This window comes from Martes martes, assembly GCF_963455335.1.
Source record: "Martes martes genome assembly, chromosome: 10".
In the NCBI taxonomy this organism is placed as follows: Eukaryota; Metazoa; Chordata; class Mammalia; order Carnivora; family Mustelidae; genus Martes; species Martes martes.
This window is the reverse complement of record NC_137898.1, coordinates 18,964,611-18,984,198: the sequence shown is the minus strand read 5'-3', so window position 1 is coordinate 18,984,198 and position 19,588 is coordinate 18,964,611. Positions and strand designations below refer to the sequence as shown.

Genomic DNA, 19,588 nt, shown 5'->3' with positions numbered 1-19,588 from the left:
CCTTCACACTGACATTTAGTCCCTGAAGTCAGGGAGGAGAAGCAGCAGGATTTGCAACTAAGTAGAGCTCTTTTCATTTCTACCATCAAATCAAAAACAAAATCCAAAACACTCTAATCCTGTGTTAGCTTTAGGTAGATCTAAGTCAAAGAAAGTCCATCTAGTGCAAGGAAGGAAACTATTTTTATTTTTAAGGATTTTTATTTATTTGAGAGAGAGAGAGAGCACACGAGTGGGGTTGGGGACAGAGGGAGAGGGAGAAGTAGACTTTCTGCTGAGCGGGGAGACCAACACAGGGCTTTATCCCAGGACCCCAGGATCATGACCTGAGCGGAAGGCAAACACTTAACCCACTGAGCCATCCAGGTGTCCCGGAAGGAAACTTTTTATAAGACCAGGATAAGTGGGTGGAAAAAGGAAAGGAGAATACAGAGGTGACAGTGTTGCTGATTTTAATGTGACTTTGACCATTTTCTTCCCAATTTAGTATATATTAAAGTATTAAACAATGAATGCCAGAAATTGGCATGTGTTATTTCTTCACTCTCAGTTTTGGCCATTTCTTGGAGAGAGTTTTCCAGTTGGATAACCTGTTTCTGAAGCATTGATTTTATTTTCATCTCTTTTTGGGGGGTGGGGGGCTAGAGAATGTTTGCAGTGTATTAATACTTGTTAACTTTGGGAAGCACTTGTATTGACAGAATAAATCACAGAATGTAAACCTGTCATTCATCTGGACTTTAGGCCCATGCAAACATGGTGAAACCTTATGTCATCATTGTCAAATGAAGACTGTCCTGAGTACAGCTTATTTAGATAAACTTACTTGCTTTTTAAGTTTCGCTAGATTGCCAGGACTTCAGGAATGGTTTTTTGAAGTACCTATTTTTTTTAGGGGTGGTGGAAGGGCAGAGGGAGATGGAGAGAGAATCCCAAGCAGGCTCCATGCCCAGTGCAGAGCCCAACACAAGGGCTCGATCTCACAACCTAAGATCATGACCTGAGCCAAAATCAAGAGTTGGATGCTTAACTGATTGAGCAGCCTGGGTGCCCCTTGAAGTACCTGTTTTTTATAAATTTTAGGTAATTCCCCCATATTTTCCTGAGGGATGAAACTATGAAAGAGCCAGAGTCCATCTTGGTAACAACTTTGTGGAATTGCTTTTTGACAAGATGTTCATTACTGATGAGGTTTTTTTGGTTCTTGCTGCTCCAGAAGAAAGGTTTTCTTTGTTTGCTTGTTTTGTTTGTTTTTAAATTTTTGGATGGAAAATGGAAATACTGAATTTGAAATTTCTATGTGAAGAGTGCCAGGTTATCATTGTTGTTCCTCAAGATAAAATTCAGAGAAAGGAACAACATTTGTTGAGCACATGTTGTAATGGAAGCCCTAGCCTGTGTTGTTTACTGAACTAAACCCCCAATAGACCTTTGAGATAGACTCTTACAAGGGACTATAGTATTTTACATGCATTATCTTATTCAACTCGCATAACCCTATGATGTAGGAACTACTAATATTATTATTATGAATAGTAATAGTATTTTTTAAAAAGATTTTTATTTATTTATTTGACAGACAGAGATCACAAGTAGGCAGAGAGGCAGGCAGAGAGAGAGGAAGGGAAGCAGGCTCCCCGCTGAGCAGAGAGCCTGACACTGGGCTCGATCCCAGGACCCTGGGGTCGTGGCCTGAGCTAAAGGCAGAGGCTTTAACCCACTGAGCCACCTAGGTGCCCCGAATAGTAATAGTATTATTATCCACATTTCACAGTGAGGAAATAGGCATGGAGAGTCATTTGCTCAAAGTCACGCAGCTAGGAATTGGTAGGCCTGACAATGGAGCTATAGTTCTCTCTGAACCCCAAAGCTCAAGGTATAAATCTGTGATTCTTAAACTTCCAGGTACATAAGAAGCATGAATGGTACTTGTTAAAAATTACTGGGCTCCATGAAAAGTACAGCATAGGAAATATAGTCAATAATATTGTAGTAACATTGTATGGTGACAAATGGTGACTATACTTAGGGTGGTGAGCATTGAGTAATATGTAGAATTGTCAAAGCACTATGTTGTACATTTGAAACATGGCATACAATGTTATATTTAAAAGTTTCTAAAAAAAAAAAACCAACAACTTTTTTGGGGGCACCTGGGTGGCTCAGTGGGTTAAGCCTCTGCCTTCGGCTCAGGTCATGATCTCAGGGTCCTAGGATCGAGCCCCACATCCGGCTCTCTGCTCAGCAGGGAGCCTGCTTCCCAAACCTCTCTCTTTCTCTGCCTGCCTCTCTGCCTACTTGTGATTTCTGTCTGTCAAATAAATAAATAAAATCTTAAAAAAAAAACTTTATTTTTTTTAGAATTATTAGGCTCCAGGTAGAAATTTAAGGTCACTAAATCTGGGATGGTGTCAGATTACAAATCTGTATTTTAACAAGGTATCTTGGGTGATTCAGATCAAGAAGTTGATTAACCATATTTTGAGAAAGAGCTAAATTATGTTTCTTTCCACACCTGATAAAGCAGAAAACAGGTGTAGATTAAATAACTATCTAAGATAAAGCTACCAAAGACAGAGCCATGATTCAAACCAAGGTCTTTCTAATTCTAATACACCCTTTATTACAAGCCCATGATTTATTCACACATTTTCCCACAACAAATGCAGAAAATGTGATTTCTGGTAAATTGAGCCACACAGATTTCGCGGTCCTGAGGCTAAGAACTTATAGCATCATTACTGAGATTTTCATTAAATTTCCTTAAACTTTTCCATGACTTTTTTGGTTGTTGTTAAGGAATTGCGTCTTTTTGGCCAGCAGATCATCCACACTTCAGGCATGGCATCACTACTCCTGCGTTAAGCTCCTGAGACCTGCAGAAGTGGAAGAGGGTGGAAGGAGGTAGAAAGAAAAGAATTCCCAGGTGTAGCTAAACGGCGCTAAAGCTCCTCACCCTCATTAACATCACCCTCCACTGAAATGAGGAGCGAAGAGTTAATATTAATAATAATAGCCAATCCGATGGTGATGGGTCATATTCTACATTGTCTCCCATTCTACCCTTTGAGACCAGAGGTCAGTTAGGTTTGCTTTGCCTATTCCAGTCCACTCCTTAGGGCAGAACCAACATCTTGATTGACTTTCATGGCTTACTACTGGGACTGGGAAGACTTACTTTCTTTGTCTCTCACTTTCTCTTTCTGTCTTGATTTTTTTTTTTTTTTTTTTTTTAGCCCAGCGACATGTCCTCACGTATATGGAGGATGCAGTGTGCCAGCTGTTAGAGAATAAGGAAGATATTAGCCAGTACGGCGTTGCCAGGTTCTTCACTGAATAGTAAGTAATTGTTTTGCCAGTCGGGTGAGCCCAGAAGAGGCACTAGGAAGCAGGCAAGGTACATGAAGAATAGAGCAGAGTGTAACTGCTGATGTAGTGGCAGTGAATGGTTAGTTTTGGTAGGTTGGTGAGGGCTGCCCAAACATGTTTTGGCACATACCTTTGGTGCAGTTAGTTTTGTCCAGTGATAAGTCTCCTGAGTGGAGATAGTAGCCCAAGAACTAATTGTTTGATCTGTTAGTTCTGTTTCTTTAGGTCCCTCCTATAATTTTTAACTTTCTCCATGACTCAGAATGCTTACTGTGATTGCCTTTCATCAGGGTTCCCTTAGCCTGTGTTTTTCATAGCTGTTTTTCTCATGGAAGTGCTTAGGATGATTTGCTTCTGCAGTTTTCTTTCTACATCTACAGGATGCTCTGTCAGTCAGCTAATGATTTTAGAGTATTCATAGGGGCAGAATAGCTTTCATATTGTGCTTCTTTGTAAAGCATGCTTGGAGTGTGTAAAAATCAAAGTGATTACTACTTTTTAATGTCACAGAACTGTTCTTAGGCTGAAAGAGCATCTGTTTTAACTCCTTGGTCTTCATGAAAGGGTGTGCTAGAGAAATACACAATGTTATTTTTATTTCCAAAATGCCATCACATATTTGTATAATCATTTGGATTCTCCTTCCATTTTTTATGGTTTATTGGGAACATTCTAAGAAAGAATAGCCTTTAACAGGCTTTTTTTTTTTTAAGGTTTTATTTATTTATTTGAGAGAAAGAAACAGAGAGTGAGACAGAAAGTGAGCACGAGTGAGGTTGGGAGGAAGAAACAGGCTTCCTCCTGAGCAATGAGCCCCGAAGGCAGAAGCTTAACCAACTGAGCCATCCAGCATCCTAACAGGCTTGTATTTAAGGTGAATCATGAATCCAAGTCTATCCTCCTTGAAAATATATTTTTTCCTTTCTATTCTCTACAGCTTCCTTAAAGATCAGACAGTTGTTCTAATGGCCTAAACTTGGGTTGCTGTTGGGGGATTCTTGACTCTCCCTAGCTTTTTTGCCAAGCTATGGCAATAATATATACATGGCAATGTATATACATATGGCTATATATACAAATAAAGTCTAGATTTCTTATGGATTGGAATTTCAAGTCCCTGGGAAAAACAGCCTCTCCAGGAGTAGAGCCTGTCCCTTTTCCCAGTTCTCTAAAGGAGGATCAGGGAAGGAATCATATTCTCATGGTGTAGGCTGAAGCAAATGAGGTGGGCAGGGAATAAAGACTGAGAATGAATAGCCTCACTTGCTCTTAAAGAACTGACAAGCCTGGGGGTCAAGTTTCTAGGCCATTTAATCTGTACCAGTACTCTTGAGGCTCCTTGCCAAGTGAAATATGATTCTTCTGGGGGCAATGCTTCTTCCTGTTTTTTTTTTCATTTTATTCTACCTCCCCCACCCTCCAAATCCTTTATAAGTCTTTCCTATCACACTGGTTCCTTGAGGACAGACATCATTGTCTCTCCATCTTTGTGTTCCTAGTGGCTGGCACAATGTTTAGCACATAATAGATGTTAGGTGACTGTTGAATATACAGCTGTATCTATATTTTAAGTTACTACACACTATTTGCTCTTGTTCTTATTGGTAATAAGGACTTTCTCTTGATTTTTCTCTCATTATTATTATTTTTATTTATTTATTTATTTATTTATTTAAAGATTTTATTCATCTATCTGACAGACAGAGATCACAAGATCACAAGTAGGTGGAGAGGCAGGCAGAGAGAGGAGGAAGCAGGCTCCCTGCTGAGCAGAGAGCCCGATGCAGGGCTCGATCCCAGGACCCTGGGATCATGACCCGAGCCAAAGGCAGAGGCTTTAACCCACTGAGCCACCCAGACGCCCTTCTCTCATTATTATTGATTCTTTTTTTTTAATTTTAATTTTAATTTTATTTATTTATTTTTTTAAAAGATTTTATTTATTTATTCAACAGACAGAGATCACAAGTAGGCAGAGAGGCAGGCAGAGAGAGGAGGAAGAAGGCTCCCTGTGGAACAGAGAGCCTGATGCGGGGCTCGATCCCAGGACCCTGGGATCATGACCTGAGCCGAAAGCAGAGGCTTAACCCACTGAGCCACCCAGGCGCCCCTGATTCTTTTTTTTTTTTTAAAGATTTTATTTATTTATTTGACAGACAGAGATGACAAGTAGGCAGAGAGGCAGGCAGAGAGAGAGGGAAGGAGGCTCCCTGCTGAGCAGAGAGCCCGATGTGAGGCTCTATCCCAGACCCTGAGATCATGACCTGAGCCGAAGGCAGAGGCTTAACCCACTGAGCCACCCAGGCGCCCCTACTGATTTTTTTTTTTAAATTTTATTTATTTATTTATTTATTTATTTATTTATTTATTTGACAGACAGAGATCACAATTAGGCAGAGAGACAGGCAGAGAGAGAGGGAAGGAGGCTCCCTATTGATTCAATAGGCTCCCCCTATTGATTCTTTTTGATTAAGCTCTATGTTCTGCCATATAAGCAGCTGTATGCCATGTAGGTAGTACTCCAAAAGTGAACCCAACTGGTCTAATAACTGATCCTGAACTCTATAGAGCCAATAGTAAACCTTATAACTGTTTCAAATGCTATTGAATGCTATCAACTGTAGCTTTTATCCACCAATACACTGTTGAAAAGTCGTAAGATTTTCCATAGTGCTGATAGAAATCTAGTTGCCAAGTGAGCTGTTTCTTGTCCTCAGGAAACTAAAAATTACATAATGTATGTGAGTGGCACATACCTGACAGTTTTCGGAAACCCTATTGGCCCAAGGCAAGTTATTTTGAGAAATGAACCAGCATCAAAGCTCCAAATCTTAAAACAAACAAACAAGCAAAAAGACTTGAATGGAATGGACATATGATGAAATTAAAAGTGGTATTTGGTAGAGACCTGAGTGTTAGAAGCTCCTGATTTTCTTTGATTATCAATTTTATTTATCTAGTGAAAATCCTTCCTTATCAGGCTTCAGTTTTGTGTTGATTCATAGAAGCATAATGACACTGCCCTAGGAAGAAGAGTTCCTTATTCTTAAAAGTCCTCACTCTATAATCTTGGACAATTTTTGAAATTGCTTTTGGAAGGAAGGCTTTCCTGCTGATTTTCTTCTCTGGGTCTGCTTGTCCCCTCACCTGTGCTGTCACTCCATGGTTGTTGGTGTTTTTCAACAAATCCTTGATTGTTCCAGTAAATCTGGGTAAGCTGTAAAACATGAGTAGCTAAGCTGTACTGTGTGTGTATGTCTGCAAGACTGTGAGCTCTTTAGATCATGTTCCTCTGGACACTCTTGAAAGAAGGATACCAAATCCCAGAGGATTTTCTTTTATGTTGTATGCAACCTCTACCTCTGAATGTTATCTTTCAACCGGAGGAAGGTAAAAGGAATTAATATTTAGAGGTGCCACTCTAAGAATAGGCCAAGTGTCAGCATGGGTCAGGACCTCTGAAGAAGTACATCCAAGAAAATGAGGCTAGAGTAGCTATAACTTAGAAACCACAGCAGAGTATGACCAGGTTCTTGTGGCAAAGATAAAATGAGAAATGTGGTTTTTTTTTAAAAGACATTGGAAAATAATGATGAGAGAAAAACAGGCTGAAATCTGAGAATTCCTATCAGGATTGGGAACCATTCTTCACAGGCTAAATTGATAGTTACAACACTGTGGCATCAGGGAGCTTGACCTCCACATACTAATATAGAAATGAATGATACTCTGTGGTCTTGGTTGGTGGGCCCAGGAGGGCTCTTTCTTATGATCAAGTGTCTTGTTTTTGTTTTGTTTTTTTTTTCAGTGATGGTTTTAGCTTCTTGGGGATACTTACGTGATGTCTGTTTTGGTTGCAAGTACACAGATACTTCATTGGTAGAGGTTTATTTTATTTTATTTTTTATTTTTTTAAAGATTTTATTTATTCACTTGATACAGGGAGATACAGGGAAAGAGCTTGAGCAGGACAAGAGGCAGAGGGAAAGGGAGAAGCAGACTCCCCGCTGAGCCGAGAGCCCGACACGGGGCTCGATCCCAGGATCTGGAGATCATGGCCAACCATCTGAGCCACCCAGGTGCCCCAATAGAGGTTTATTTTAAGGATATGTGAGAATATAAGACAGCATTCACTCATGAATTCATTCAGCAATTATTTTTGAGCACTTACTATGTATGTGCCTATGTGTAATAGGTAGTTGAGACAGAGTAGTGAACAAGACAAAGTAATTATTCTCATGGATGTAAGGGTTTAGTGAGGGAGATAGTCCATAAACAAGTAAACTGATGATGAAGACAATAGCTAATAGTTAATAAATACTTGCTGTGTGCTAGGCATTGTTCTAAGCATATAACATACATTCTCTCATTTAATTCTCATAATACTGGGGCAAATGGGTGGCATAGTCGGTTAAGTGTCTGACTCTTGATTTCGGCTCAGGTCCTGATCTCAGGGTTGTGAGATCAAGTCCCATGTCGAGCTCTGCACTGGACATGGAGCCTTCTTGCGATTCTTTCTCTCCCTCTGCCACTGCCCCCCTTATGTGCACATGTTCTTTCTTTTTCTCTTTCTCTCTAAAAAAGACAAATTAAGTAAATAAATAAAAATCTTTAATTCTCACAATACCATGACGTAGGGGTTTTAATATTCTCTTCATTTTATGCATTCGGAAATTCAGGGACACAAAAGTAATATTACCAAGGTTACACAGCTGATGACCATAACAAGATAAATAACAAGGAAATAACTAGGGTAACATGATATACGGGATAGTCAGGAAGGCCTCTTGGAGATGGCATTTGAGGGCTTATCCCATGAGACGATTGACTCATCCCATTAAAGAGCCAATTAGTTATCTCTGTTCAGGTGACTCAGCTTTTTGTCCACCTTTGTTACCTAAGCTTTCTGTGTCCAAAAAAGATAATAAGATTGATTTTATTTGCTGCTACCCAGAATGGAATAACCTTAATAGGCAGTGATCAGGTGCATTGCTCATATATAATAAGTGAAAGTAATAAAATAATTAGACATAAAAATTACTTGTGTTATATGTAATATTAATATGAAGATTGAAATTGTAGTTTTCAGAAAAAGAACATTAATTATTATATCTTGATATATATTAATCATCAGAATTCAATTGGGAATTTGCATGCCTTTTAAATATACTCTTGTAGTAAAAGATACCAGCATCAAATCTCTTTGTTTTTTTATTGTTTTGCTTAGAATACATCCATAAAACGTGACCTTCATTAATTCATTGCTGGAGACGAAAAGAAAGTTCCCATGGTGCATATTCCTAAATCACTTAAAATATAACTCAAAAGAAAACAAACCATCATTATAAAATATGTATTATTTCTTCTTTTTTTAAACAGGTGCTCTAAGCCCTACGAAAGATGACCCACTTCTCTCCTGAGTAATCTAGAACATTCAGGGTGTAAACTTTCAGTTCTAAAGTGGGCAGATTTTTTTAGGATTATCTATCATCCAGCATTTAAGTAATGTTGTTTTGGGTCCTTCTCGTGCCCATGGTAACAGAGGAGCAGTTTTGGAGCAACAAGAAACACATCAGAACAAACCAGGACTTCACTGATTTCCAGGCTCACAGCTTCAAATGAGGGATGGACTTGAGACTTCTCTGGGCCATTTCTGCTCCGTGTTTTCCCTACTTATTGTTGTTAAATTGAGCCAAAATGTGCTCTGGTGAAGTAATGGTGACTAATCCTATTATAGACTTCTTCAAAAGGGTAATGCTTCTCCCTGCCCCGCCCCCCATCTTTTTTCCATAGTTCAGTTCTTAGCTGGAGTTGACACATTGTAACAGAAAATTACCCATTTCTCATTGTCAGCATCTGGATTCTCACAGACTCAGATAATTGCCAGGAATAGATTTTGCGTTCAGCTAGAGCAATCCTGTCCTCACTGTTATTGGCCCAGCACTCCTGTCATCTGTAAAAATCTGTAGAGGATTCTGGTCCTTTTCTATGTCACTAGGGGTATCCAAAGCAAAAGCATTGCAGGGAGACATAGTGGTGAGTTGAGAGTCACCACAATCTATTTTGAAACTTAAAAATCCAGTTTCATCAAGGATAGAAGAGGCTGCTTCCTTGCTTAGAATCCCTCTCTCTTCTTCGGTCCCTTCATGTTTTGATTACAGGAAACCATCCAGCAGCACTTGACCTGGTAACTGAGGAAGCCATTTCACAGCCCACTGGTCTCCTGACTCATTTAGAAGTCCGAGTCAAAGGTTGTGGAAATAATAATTGGGCCCAGATTCTCCCTGTCAGGAGAGTCCTCACTACCCCCACCACCCCCTTCTACAAGTTGAGAGAAACTTAGCTATTGTGAAGCCATTAGATAAGAGGAAATGAAGGAACTCCATCCGTGGCTGAAGCATTCTCAAGAACCAGTGATATTATTTCTTTTTTCCTGGGAGCAGCTTTTATAGCTAGCTAGTAAAAAATTTAGGTATAATTTTCTACACGAAAATATTTCCCCTTAGAGATATTACTTAATTTATATTAATTGATAAATAATATAAAGAATCTTTATTTGGTCCCATCCAAGCACTGATATTTCTTCTCATTCTCCCACTCTAATAATTCTCTGAGTACCCCTCCCGCAATCAGGTAGACGCACACAAATCTGAATTAACCGATCAGTAGTGCAACTAGTAATGTGAAATAGCTCATCAGAAGTTAAGAAACTTCATTTCATCAACAACAGAACAGTTTAAATCCATCGGTGTTTTTAATTTCTTCGATAATTTGCTCAGTACTCTAGAAGATCTGTGGTGCTGGCAGCACAGGCCTGGCACAAGAGCAGGAAAGAATGACACATTCTGGCACCTTTAACCAGAAGGTCTTTAATGAACTGGGATGGGGGTGGAAGGGAGAGAGGGGAAGGAGGAGGGACAGTTAGGGTTTTGGCAGCCACACAAAGATTCTTCTTCCCTGAGAAAAGTGAAATGAAAGTCAAATGAAGCTTCTCTCTGTTATTATGATTTGCTAAGATGTTTGTCTGTCTCTTAGCTTCCAGCCCCATGGCAGGTGCATCTTTCCAGTCAATGACTTCCCCACAAAACAAATTGTTTCTCAGGATCCCTCAAGAGGGGTCATGTCCAACCAATTTCCTGTCTGAGGCCATAACTGTGATTCCTTTCTTCAACTATCAGATGCAATTCTGTCCAGCACAGTGGAAACTATCTTACTAGAAAATGTCATGAGCATGTAAATTTATTTTAGGACACGTTGGCCCAGGGTTGCTGAGTTCTGGAGCTGCAACAGTCAGCAGTGCTGTTTCCTGGGTGGCCGTAGAAGCAGCCTTGAATTCATCCCTTTGTCATTAAATAACATCAACAACAAATGTCTTTGTTAATGTCCTTGTGTTATATTTTCCAGGTCAAGATCATTGCTAGGGATGCTAATACCTATCTCACAGGTGTTGTTGGACAGATGAGGGAAAATGACATGTGTAAAATGGCTGGCTCTGTGGAATTCATTCTCATTCCCCACTAGCTCCTGGTGTCCGGGTTTTTCGCTTCTCTCCTACTTTGTGGATCTCCCGGAAAGGGATAGTTTTGCTCTTCTTTCTCTTTAAATGGTATTAGAGTTGAAGAGCTCGAGGACCTTTCAGTCTCTCTTGTTTTCTGTAACACTTTTTGCTTACCCTGCAGTTTATGTACCTTTTTGGAGGTGAAAGACATTGGGGGACTTCCTGCCTGACTGTCAGCGACTTAGCGTTAGCCACTCGACTCACCATCTCGTTCGTTCAGAGAACAGCCTCAGAAAGCATTTTTGTCTTTCCTTTCTCACCCATAAGCCATTTCCTCACTTCCTGGCTATACCCTCTTTTCTCTGGCAGCCAAGATTAAAAAATTCAAGGTGTAATGGGAGACCTGAGCTAGCCAAACCTATCCAACTTGTATTGTTCCTACTCTGAGCTCTAGCGGTGCAGCGATGTGCTCAGGGTAATGAAAAGCAGACGCTCTCTGCTGAGGTCATTGCTCCTCACACGGGCAGCCTGCTGCAGGAAGCTGTTTATCTGCGCTTTGCTGAGCCAAGCTCCAGCCTCCCAGCAGTTGGAATGTACTGAGAAACCACAGGGCCCGAAGAGACCATGTTCCACAGGCAGTTCCAGGCAGGGACAGTATATTTACACCACACAAGCTGCAGTTTACGTGTGTGGGGGGTAACTGTTCATCTGCACACTCTCAAACTTCACCTTCTATGCAATATATATGCCCTCTCAAGGGGGCTTAACCAAGAGAATGGTACTGCTATGTCCAACATGCCCTGAACACTTACTAACCTGACATAAGGAAAAAGAGGTATTATAGAAAATTTGATGTAAAAACCACCTTTTGGGGAGCCTGGGTGGCTCAGTCACTTAAGCATCAGACTCCTGATTTGGGCTCAGGTCATGATCTCAGGGTCCTGGGGTCAACCCCCACATTGGGCTCCACACTCAGTGTGGAGTCTGCTTGGGATTCATTCTCTCTCTCCCTCTCCCACCTCCTTTCTCTTTCTCTCTCCCTCTCCCCTCTTCTCTCAAATAAATAAATAAGTAAAATTCTTTTTTAAAAAACCTACCTTTTTTTTTTTTAAGATTTTATTTATTTATTTGACACAGAGAGACACACAGTGAGAGAAGGAACACAAACAGGGGCAGTGGGAGAGGGAGAAGCAGGCTTCCTGCTGAGCAGGGAGCCCAACACAGGGCTTGATCCCAGGATCCTGGGACCATGACCCCAACCCAAGGCAGCTGCTTAACGACTGAGCCACCTAAGTGCTCCAAAACCTACCTTTATAAGGTAGCTTTTTTTCTAAGTCAAATTTGATGTTTAGAATCGTAAGCCATACAGCCTGCTCTCTAAACCATCCCAAAGTATTGTTCTTCACATGGTTTTTCCAACTACATATTTTTCTTAACTCTTTACCAAAATATCAAGTATCCTTACAGAGTTTCAAATGTGGCTGTACGATATGGTTACTTGCCTATGAAGGGATATAATTTGGTTGAGGAGAAAATGTTTACTGATTAACAGACAGAATATTGTTAATAGTTTGTTAATAATTCAGGACCTTATATAATGGCATTAAGTTGTGCTCAGAGATCTGAGAATAAGGAGAAATCATGGGTACTAGAGAAGTTAAATAAGGCATCACAGAGGAGTGTGTCTTGACTTATGTGATGGTTAGTTTTATGTGTAATCTTGACCAGATGAGAGTATGCCGAGATGGCTTGTAAAACATCATTTCTGAGTACATCCGTGAGGGTGTTTTCAGAAGAGATTAGCATTTGAATTGGTAGACTTTAAAGAAGATCTACCCTGGGGCACATGGGTGGCTCAGTCATTAGGCGTCTGCCTTTGGCTCAAGTCATGATCCCAGGGTCCTGGGATCAAGCCCCACATCGGGCTCTCTGCTCAGAGGGAAGCCTGCTTCTCCCTCTTCTACTCCCTCTTCTTGTGTTCCCTTTCTTTCTGTCTCTCTCTCTCTCTCTCTCCAATAAATAAATAAAATCTTAAAAAAAAAAAAGAAGAAGAAGGAGAAGATGCACCCTCACTAATCTGGGTGGGCCTTATCCAATTCCTTGAGGACCTGACTAAAACAAAAAGGTGGAAGAAGAGTGAATTGGGGTGTTTTGGGGTGGGGTGTTTGTTTTGGGCCTTTGATCTCAGACTGGGACTTACACCACTAACTGACCTGGGTCTTGAGCTTACAGACTTGAATTGAATTACACTACCAACTCTCCTAGTTCTCCAGATTGCAAATGGAAGATCACTGAATTTCTTGGCCTCCATAATCACATGAGCCAATTCCATAACCACATAAGCTAAATCTCCTCTTGTATATACAGTTTACCCCTGAACAACAAGTGGTTAGGGACATTGATCCCCAGCACAGTCAAAAATCTATGTATTGATCTTGACTCCTCCAAAAACTTAATTGCTGATAGCCTACTGTTGACCGGAAGCTTAGTCGATAACATAAACAGTTGATTAATTAACATGTATGTTATATATATAACATACACACACACACACACACACACACACACACACACACACACTATGTTCTTATAGTAAAGTAAGCCCAAGAAACGAAAATGTTTCAAGAAAATCATAAGGAAGAGAACATACATTTATAGGACTGTACTATAAAAAATCTGTGTATAAGTGGACTTGAGCAGTTCACACCTCTGTTGTTCAGGGGTCAACTATATGTGCACATATACTACTGCTTCTGTTTTTCTGGAGAACATTGACTAATACAACCTGGAAAGATGAAGAGAATTTGAATAAGTGAATGAGAAAAAATCTTTTTATGTGACACGAAAGTACTGTAGCACAGTGGTTAACAACACAGACTCTGGAGTCAAATCTATGTTTGAGGGCTGCCACTTACTATATGTGATCTTAAGCAGGTTACTTAGCCTCATCTATAAAATAGGGAGACTCACATATAAAATGTAAAATTCCATGTGCCATGATTGTCGGAAGGATAATGAATATAAAGTGCTTGATATTCTACCTGAGATACACTAAGTGTTGAATAAGTGATAGCTACTACAACTGTTGTTGGTACATTTGAAAAAAATATTTACTGAATGTCTTTGTGTTAGTCAGTGTTCTAGACACTAGGAGGTATACGGCAATGACAAAACAGACAAGGAATCCCAACTTTTGTGGAGTTTCCGTTCTGACATTAGCCTTCATTCTGAAACAGTATTTTACTTTTTCCCCCTCTTGTAATAATTTTAGACTTACGAAAAATGTGGTAAAAATAGCATAGGGGTGCCTGTGTGGCTCAGTCAGTTAAGTGTCTGACTCTTGATCTCAGCTCACGTCTTGATTTCAGGGTTGTGAGCTGGAGCCCAATGCTGGGTGTGGAGCCTCCTTAAAAAAAAAAACAGGGGCGCCTGGGTGGCTCAGTGGGTTGAGGCCTCTGCCTTCGGCTCGGGTCATGATCCCGGGGTCCTGGGATCGAGCCCCGCATCGGGCTCTCTGCTCGGCGGGGAGCCTGCTTCCTCCTCTCTCTCTGCCTGCCTCTCTGCCTACTTGTGATCTCTCTCTCTCTCTGTCAAATAAATAAATAAATAAAAATATTAAAAAAAAAAACAAGAACAAGAACAAGAACAACAAAACCACAGTCTCCATAAGTCTTTCACCCAACTTCTACTAATGTTAGCATCTTCTAAAACCATAGTATAATTATGAAAATCAGTTAATTGAAAACTATTATTTACCTAGAGACTTTATCGAAATTTTCACCTTCATTTTTGAAGGATTGTTTTTTCTGGTATAAGTTCTAGATTGGCAGTTACTGTCTTTTAGTGCTTTGAAGATACTGTTCCATTTTCTTCTGGTTTCCACAGTTTCTGTTGAGAAGTCAGCTATCTTTCATTCTTACGCCTTTGAAAAATAATCTGTTCTTGTCTCTGGCTACTTTTTGGATATTTTTCCTTGGTCTTTGGTTTTTGGTAGTTTTACTATAATGTATCTAAGTTTGTTTTTCTTTATATTTAAACCCCTTTGTGTTCTTGGTGCTTCTTGAACCTGTAACTTGATGTCTTTTATCAGTTTTGAAAGTTCTTAATCTTTAGCTTTTCAGGTTTGCTTCTGTTTCACTGTCTTTACTCCTGGGATTCCAGTTACACAAACTTTAGACTTTTTCATGGTATCCTCTCTTATATACTTTTCTGCATTTTTCATCATTTTTATCTTATGTGCTTTCTTCTAGATATTTCTTCTGACCTATTTGCAGTGCATTAATTCTCTTTCATTTTGTGTAATTTGCTGTTAAACCCATGTACTGAGTTTTAAATTCCAATTATTGTCTTATTTTTGTTTTTGTGGGTTTTTTTAATATCTTACCATGACACTTTTAATCTGTTTTATTTTATTTTATTTTTAAAAGATTTTATTTATTTTACAGAGCGAGGGACAGAAAGAGAGGGAACACAAGCAGGGAGAGTGGAAGAGAGAGAAACAGGCTTCCCACTGAGCAGGGGGCCCAGTGCAGGGCTTGATCCCACGTCCCTGGGATCATAACCTGAGCCGAAGGCAGATGCTTAACAACTGAGCCGCCCGGTCACCCCAATCTGTCTGTTTTAAATACAAAGGAGGAAAAAAAAAGAAATTGCAAGCTGGGGAAACCATGAATGTTGAAAGTGAGTTTGAAAAACCTTAAGATTTGTTTACTAGTGTGTCTTATGCTTCTCTTAGTCTTGCCTCCCATAGTGTACCTTTATTTTTCTTTTTTATTTCCAGTAGCAAAGAAGATTTTAATTAACTTTGCTTTCTTCTATAGTTTATTGTGAAAACTTTATATAGCTTAAATATGCCTTTTGGTTTGTTTTTCAAAGACTTTTTTTTTTTTTAAGAGTAGGTTTAGGTTGACAGCAAAATTAAGAGGAAGGTAGAGATTTCCTATGTATCTCATGCTGCCAAAATGCAAAGACAACAGTTATTTTTATTATCATTACCAACATTCCCTATATTTGGTATATTTGGCTACAACTGATGAACCTACTTTGATATATCATCATCACCCAAAGTTCATAGTTTACCTTAGTATTCACTTGGTATCTTATATTCTATGGGTTTAGACAGATATCTAGTGACATAACCATCATTGTGCTATCATACGGAATATTTTCATTGCTCTAAAAATTATCTGTGTTCTTCCTGTTTATCCCTTCTTCCCACCCAATTCCTAGCAACCACTGTTCTTTTTACTGTCTTCATAGTTTTGCCTTTTCTGGATGTTATATCATTGGAATCATATATAACTTTTATATAGTTGGAATCATATATAGCTTTTCCAATTATTTTACTTTTTTTAAAGATTTACTTACTTATTTGAGAGAAAGAGAGCAGAAACAGGAGAGGAAGAGAGAGAGAACCTCAAACAGACTCCACAATGAGCATGGAGCCTAACATAGGGCTTAATCTCATGACCCTGACATCACAACCCGAGCTAAAACCAAGAGTCGGACACTTAACCATCTGCGCCACCCAGGCACCCCATTCAAATATTGTATTTTTTTAATTAAAAGATTTTATTTTTAAGTAATCTTTGCACCCAATGTGGGACTCAAACTCACAACCCTGAGATCAAGAGTTACATGTTATACTGAGCTAACCAGGTGTCCCACAATTATTGCATTTTTTAGTTCAAGAATTACCATATAGGGTTTTTTTTTTAATGGTTTCTTTGCTAATTCTTATTTTTCATTTTCTTGAATATAGTAAAACATGATTATTTAAAAGTCCATAATTCAAAATCTGGATTCCTTAAGGGTATGTGTCTGTGTCTGTCTATTTTCTATTCTGTCTCTTGGCTCTTTATTCCATTGTCTTAAATTATAGTGTACTTTTTTTCTCCTTAGTTCTGAGTGTTGTACATTGTATGTGAAAAATTATAGAGATAGTATAAAGCCTAGAATGCTATTATCTTTCTTCAGAGAGGATTTACGTTTGCTTCTGGCAGATGGCCTGAGCACTAGCAATCCTGGATTACCTCAATTCAGTCAGGGCTTGAAATAATTTGAAGCTAGGTGTAAGTATCAGGGAGGGCTAATCTGTTTCTAGGTAGTCTTTTAGGGTGCCAAGCAGAGCCTTAAGGATACACCACAGTCCCTCTGCCCAGCTTGGGTGGGTCCTGAGCTCCAGTTTTTTGACTGCCAAGCATCAAGAGTCATTTGAAAATTCAGGAACTTAACATTAATTCAAAACTATTACCTGTTCAGTCTATCAACTGTCTCTTTCAGGACTGGCAAGAAGCCCCTGAAATGACTAGTGAGTGTAATAATATCTTATTTTTGAAATGGTGATGAGTATAAATGTATTACTGTGAGATATTTGGGACAACTTTAGGGTTATATGAAAATATCTGAGGCTTCTATTACTGACAAAAATCACATGTACTGCTAATTCTACTATGTTTATATTCATAACTGAAGGAAATGATAAATTCCAGTTAATGGTTTGTAAAGCTAAAGATGTAAATTTTTTTCCCTATACAAATTTGTGGATCCTTTGAATTCAATCCATGGACTCTTCCATTTAGAATTCCTTTTTATGGGGAAAAGTGGCACCAAATGCTAGGCTGACCTCTTTGGGTTTTATTCTCCTTTCAAAACTTGCCCTTGTCATTCTTCATTTGCCTCAGTGGCTCTCTGATACTTCAAACAGATGCTTTTAATAATTCATCTACTTTCTCTCAAGCCAGAAAGTTTAGTCTAAATTACCTACTCTACCTTTATTGTAAGAGGAAGTATTTTGGAACTTTTGTTTTGGAGGAATGTAATTACATTAGCATGAGTACAAAATATCATACACAGGAAGAGGTCATGAAGGAGTCTAACTTGACTTGTGGAGGACTAGTACATGTTGAAAAGCAACAAACAAGAAATGTATAATTAAGATAGGGCCAGTTTGTGGAAGGCTCAATTATGTTGAAATAAGAAGAAAGACAAAATGAAAGACAGCACCTTATAAACACTAAGAAATAAACTCATTGCCTGGTCTTCTTTAAATTTTTAAAATTTGTTAACTGCTTTTTAAGTACCTACTATGTGCCAGTCTGTGTGCCAGACATGATCCTCAAAGAATTCACTATCATTCTCATGGGAGGCAAAAATAATGGCAGTTTCATACCAGAAAAACACTATTGTTCTTTAGTGTGGACCTACTATATGTTGGATACCATGCTAGAGAAGGGTGCAAAATGAGTAAACCAGTTGAACTCAAGGAACTTAGGAACTCAAGGGGAAAATCAGACATAAGCATAACTATTAGGATTCTACTAAATAAATGCCAAGTAGAATTTCAGGCAACATGTTTTGGGATAAGCGAAAGGAGAGATTTATTCTATGAATTTTAAATAAAACTTCATGGAAGAAATAGTACTTCAAGTGGTCCTTAGAAGATGAATAATAGTGAACGGGAACTGAACAGGTAGGGCATTTTTAGCCAAGGGAACAGCATGAGCAAGGGCACAGAGGTTTTGTGTTTTCAGAGAATGACAAAAGGTCTATGGTCCGTGCTTTAGTCCATTTGACCTCCTGTAACAAACTGTCATGGATTAAGTGGCTTATAAATAACAGAAATTTATTTCTCACAGTTCTGGAGGCTGGAAGTCCAAGATCAAGGCTTTGGCAGATTCCTTTGTAAAGAGCCCACTTTCTGGTTCATAGATGGCCTTCCTTTCTCTGTATACTCACACAGCAGAAGGGCCAAGAGACCTTTCCTGGGCCTCTTTCATAATGGCAAGAATCCCATTCATGAGGGCTCCAATCTTGTGACTTAATCACCTCCCAGAGGCCCCACCCCAAATACCATCCCATTGAGGATTAGGTTTCAGTATGGGACTTGAAATGGAGACACAACCATTCTGTCTGTAGCAGTGAGGTAATACAGCTCAGGATGATATGTAAGTGAGGGGTTACAAGGAGAGTTTGGTCATGGAAGTTTTCTACTCTATACACCTGGTATGGTATTGGTGCCATTGACTTAGATTATTTAATTAAGGAAATATTTCTTACATAGCCATCTATGCCAGGGTTTATGACAGCTGCTGGGGAAACAATGATTAAGAAAGCATGGTCTCTACCTTGAGTGTACTCACAGTCAAGTAAGTCAATAATTAAACAACTTGTGATTTGAGCTAACTAGAGGCTCAAGGTGTTAAGAATGTCCAGCGGAAGAATATCTTAATTAAGCTTGAGGGATGAGGAAGGGTGTCACAGAACAGATGGCCCTCTAAGCTGGATATTCTTTATCTAATTTATTTATTTAAATTAAAGTTATATATGCATACAGTGTAAAGAATAAAATAGAATAAAATAGTTCTGTAAGTATTGTTAAAAAAAAAAAAAGAAAGAACTTATTTGTGGAGCATAACAAATAACATGGAGGACATGGGGAGATGGAGAAGAGAAGGGAGTTGAGGGAAATTGGAAGGGGAGATGAACCATGAGAGACTATGGACTCTGAAAAACAACCTGAGGGTTTTGAAGGGGCGGGGGTGGGAGGTTGTGGGAGCCAGGTGGTGGGTATTGGGGAGGGCACGTATTGCATGGAGCACTGGGTGTGGTGCAAAAACAATGAATACTGTTACGCTGAAAATAAATAAATAAATAAATAAATAAATAAATAAAATAAAATGTGCTTTCTGAGCTCAATTTCTTTTTTATTGAGATATGATT

General features: G+C 39.2%; 1 protein-coding gene across 1 annotated transcript in view; it reads left to right on the top strand.

The window, feature by feature from the left end:
* CSTPP1 (centriolar satellite-associated tubulin polyglutamylase complex regulator 1) overlaps positions 1–19,588 on the top strand; it is a 140,247-nt gene that overhangs the window by 48,141 nt on the left and 72,518 nt on the right. Inside the window, exon 2 of the mRNA XM_080817433.1 lies at positions 3,237–3,339. Within this exon, the coding sequence (XP_080673559.1) occupies positions 3,237–3,339 (103 nt within the window). The remainder of the gene's footprint in view (positions 1–3,236; positions 3,340–19,588) is intronic.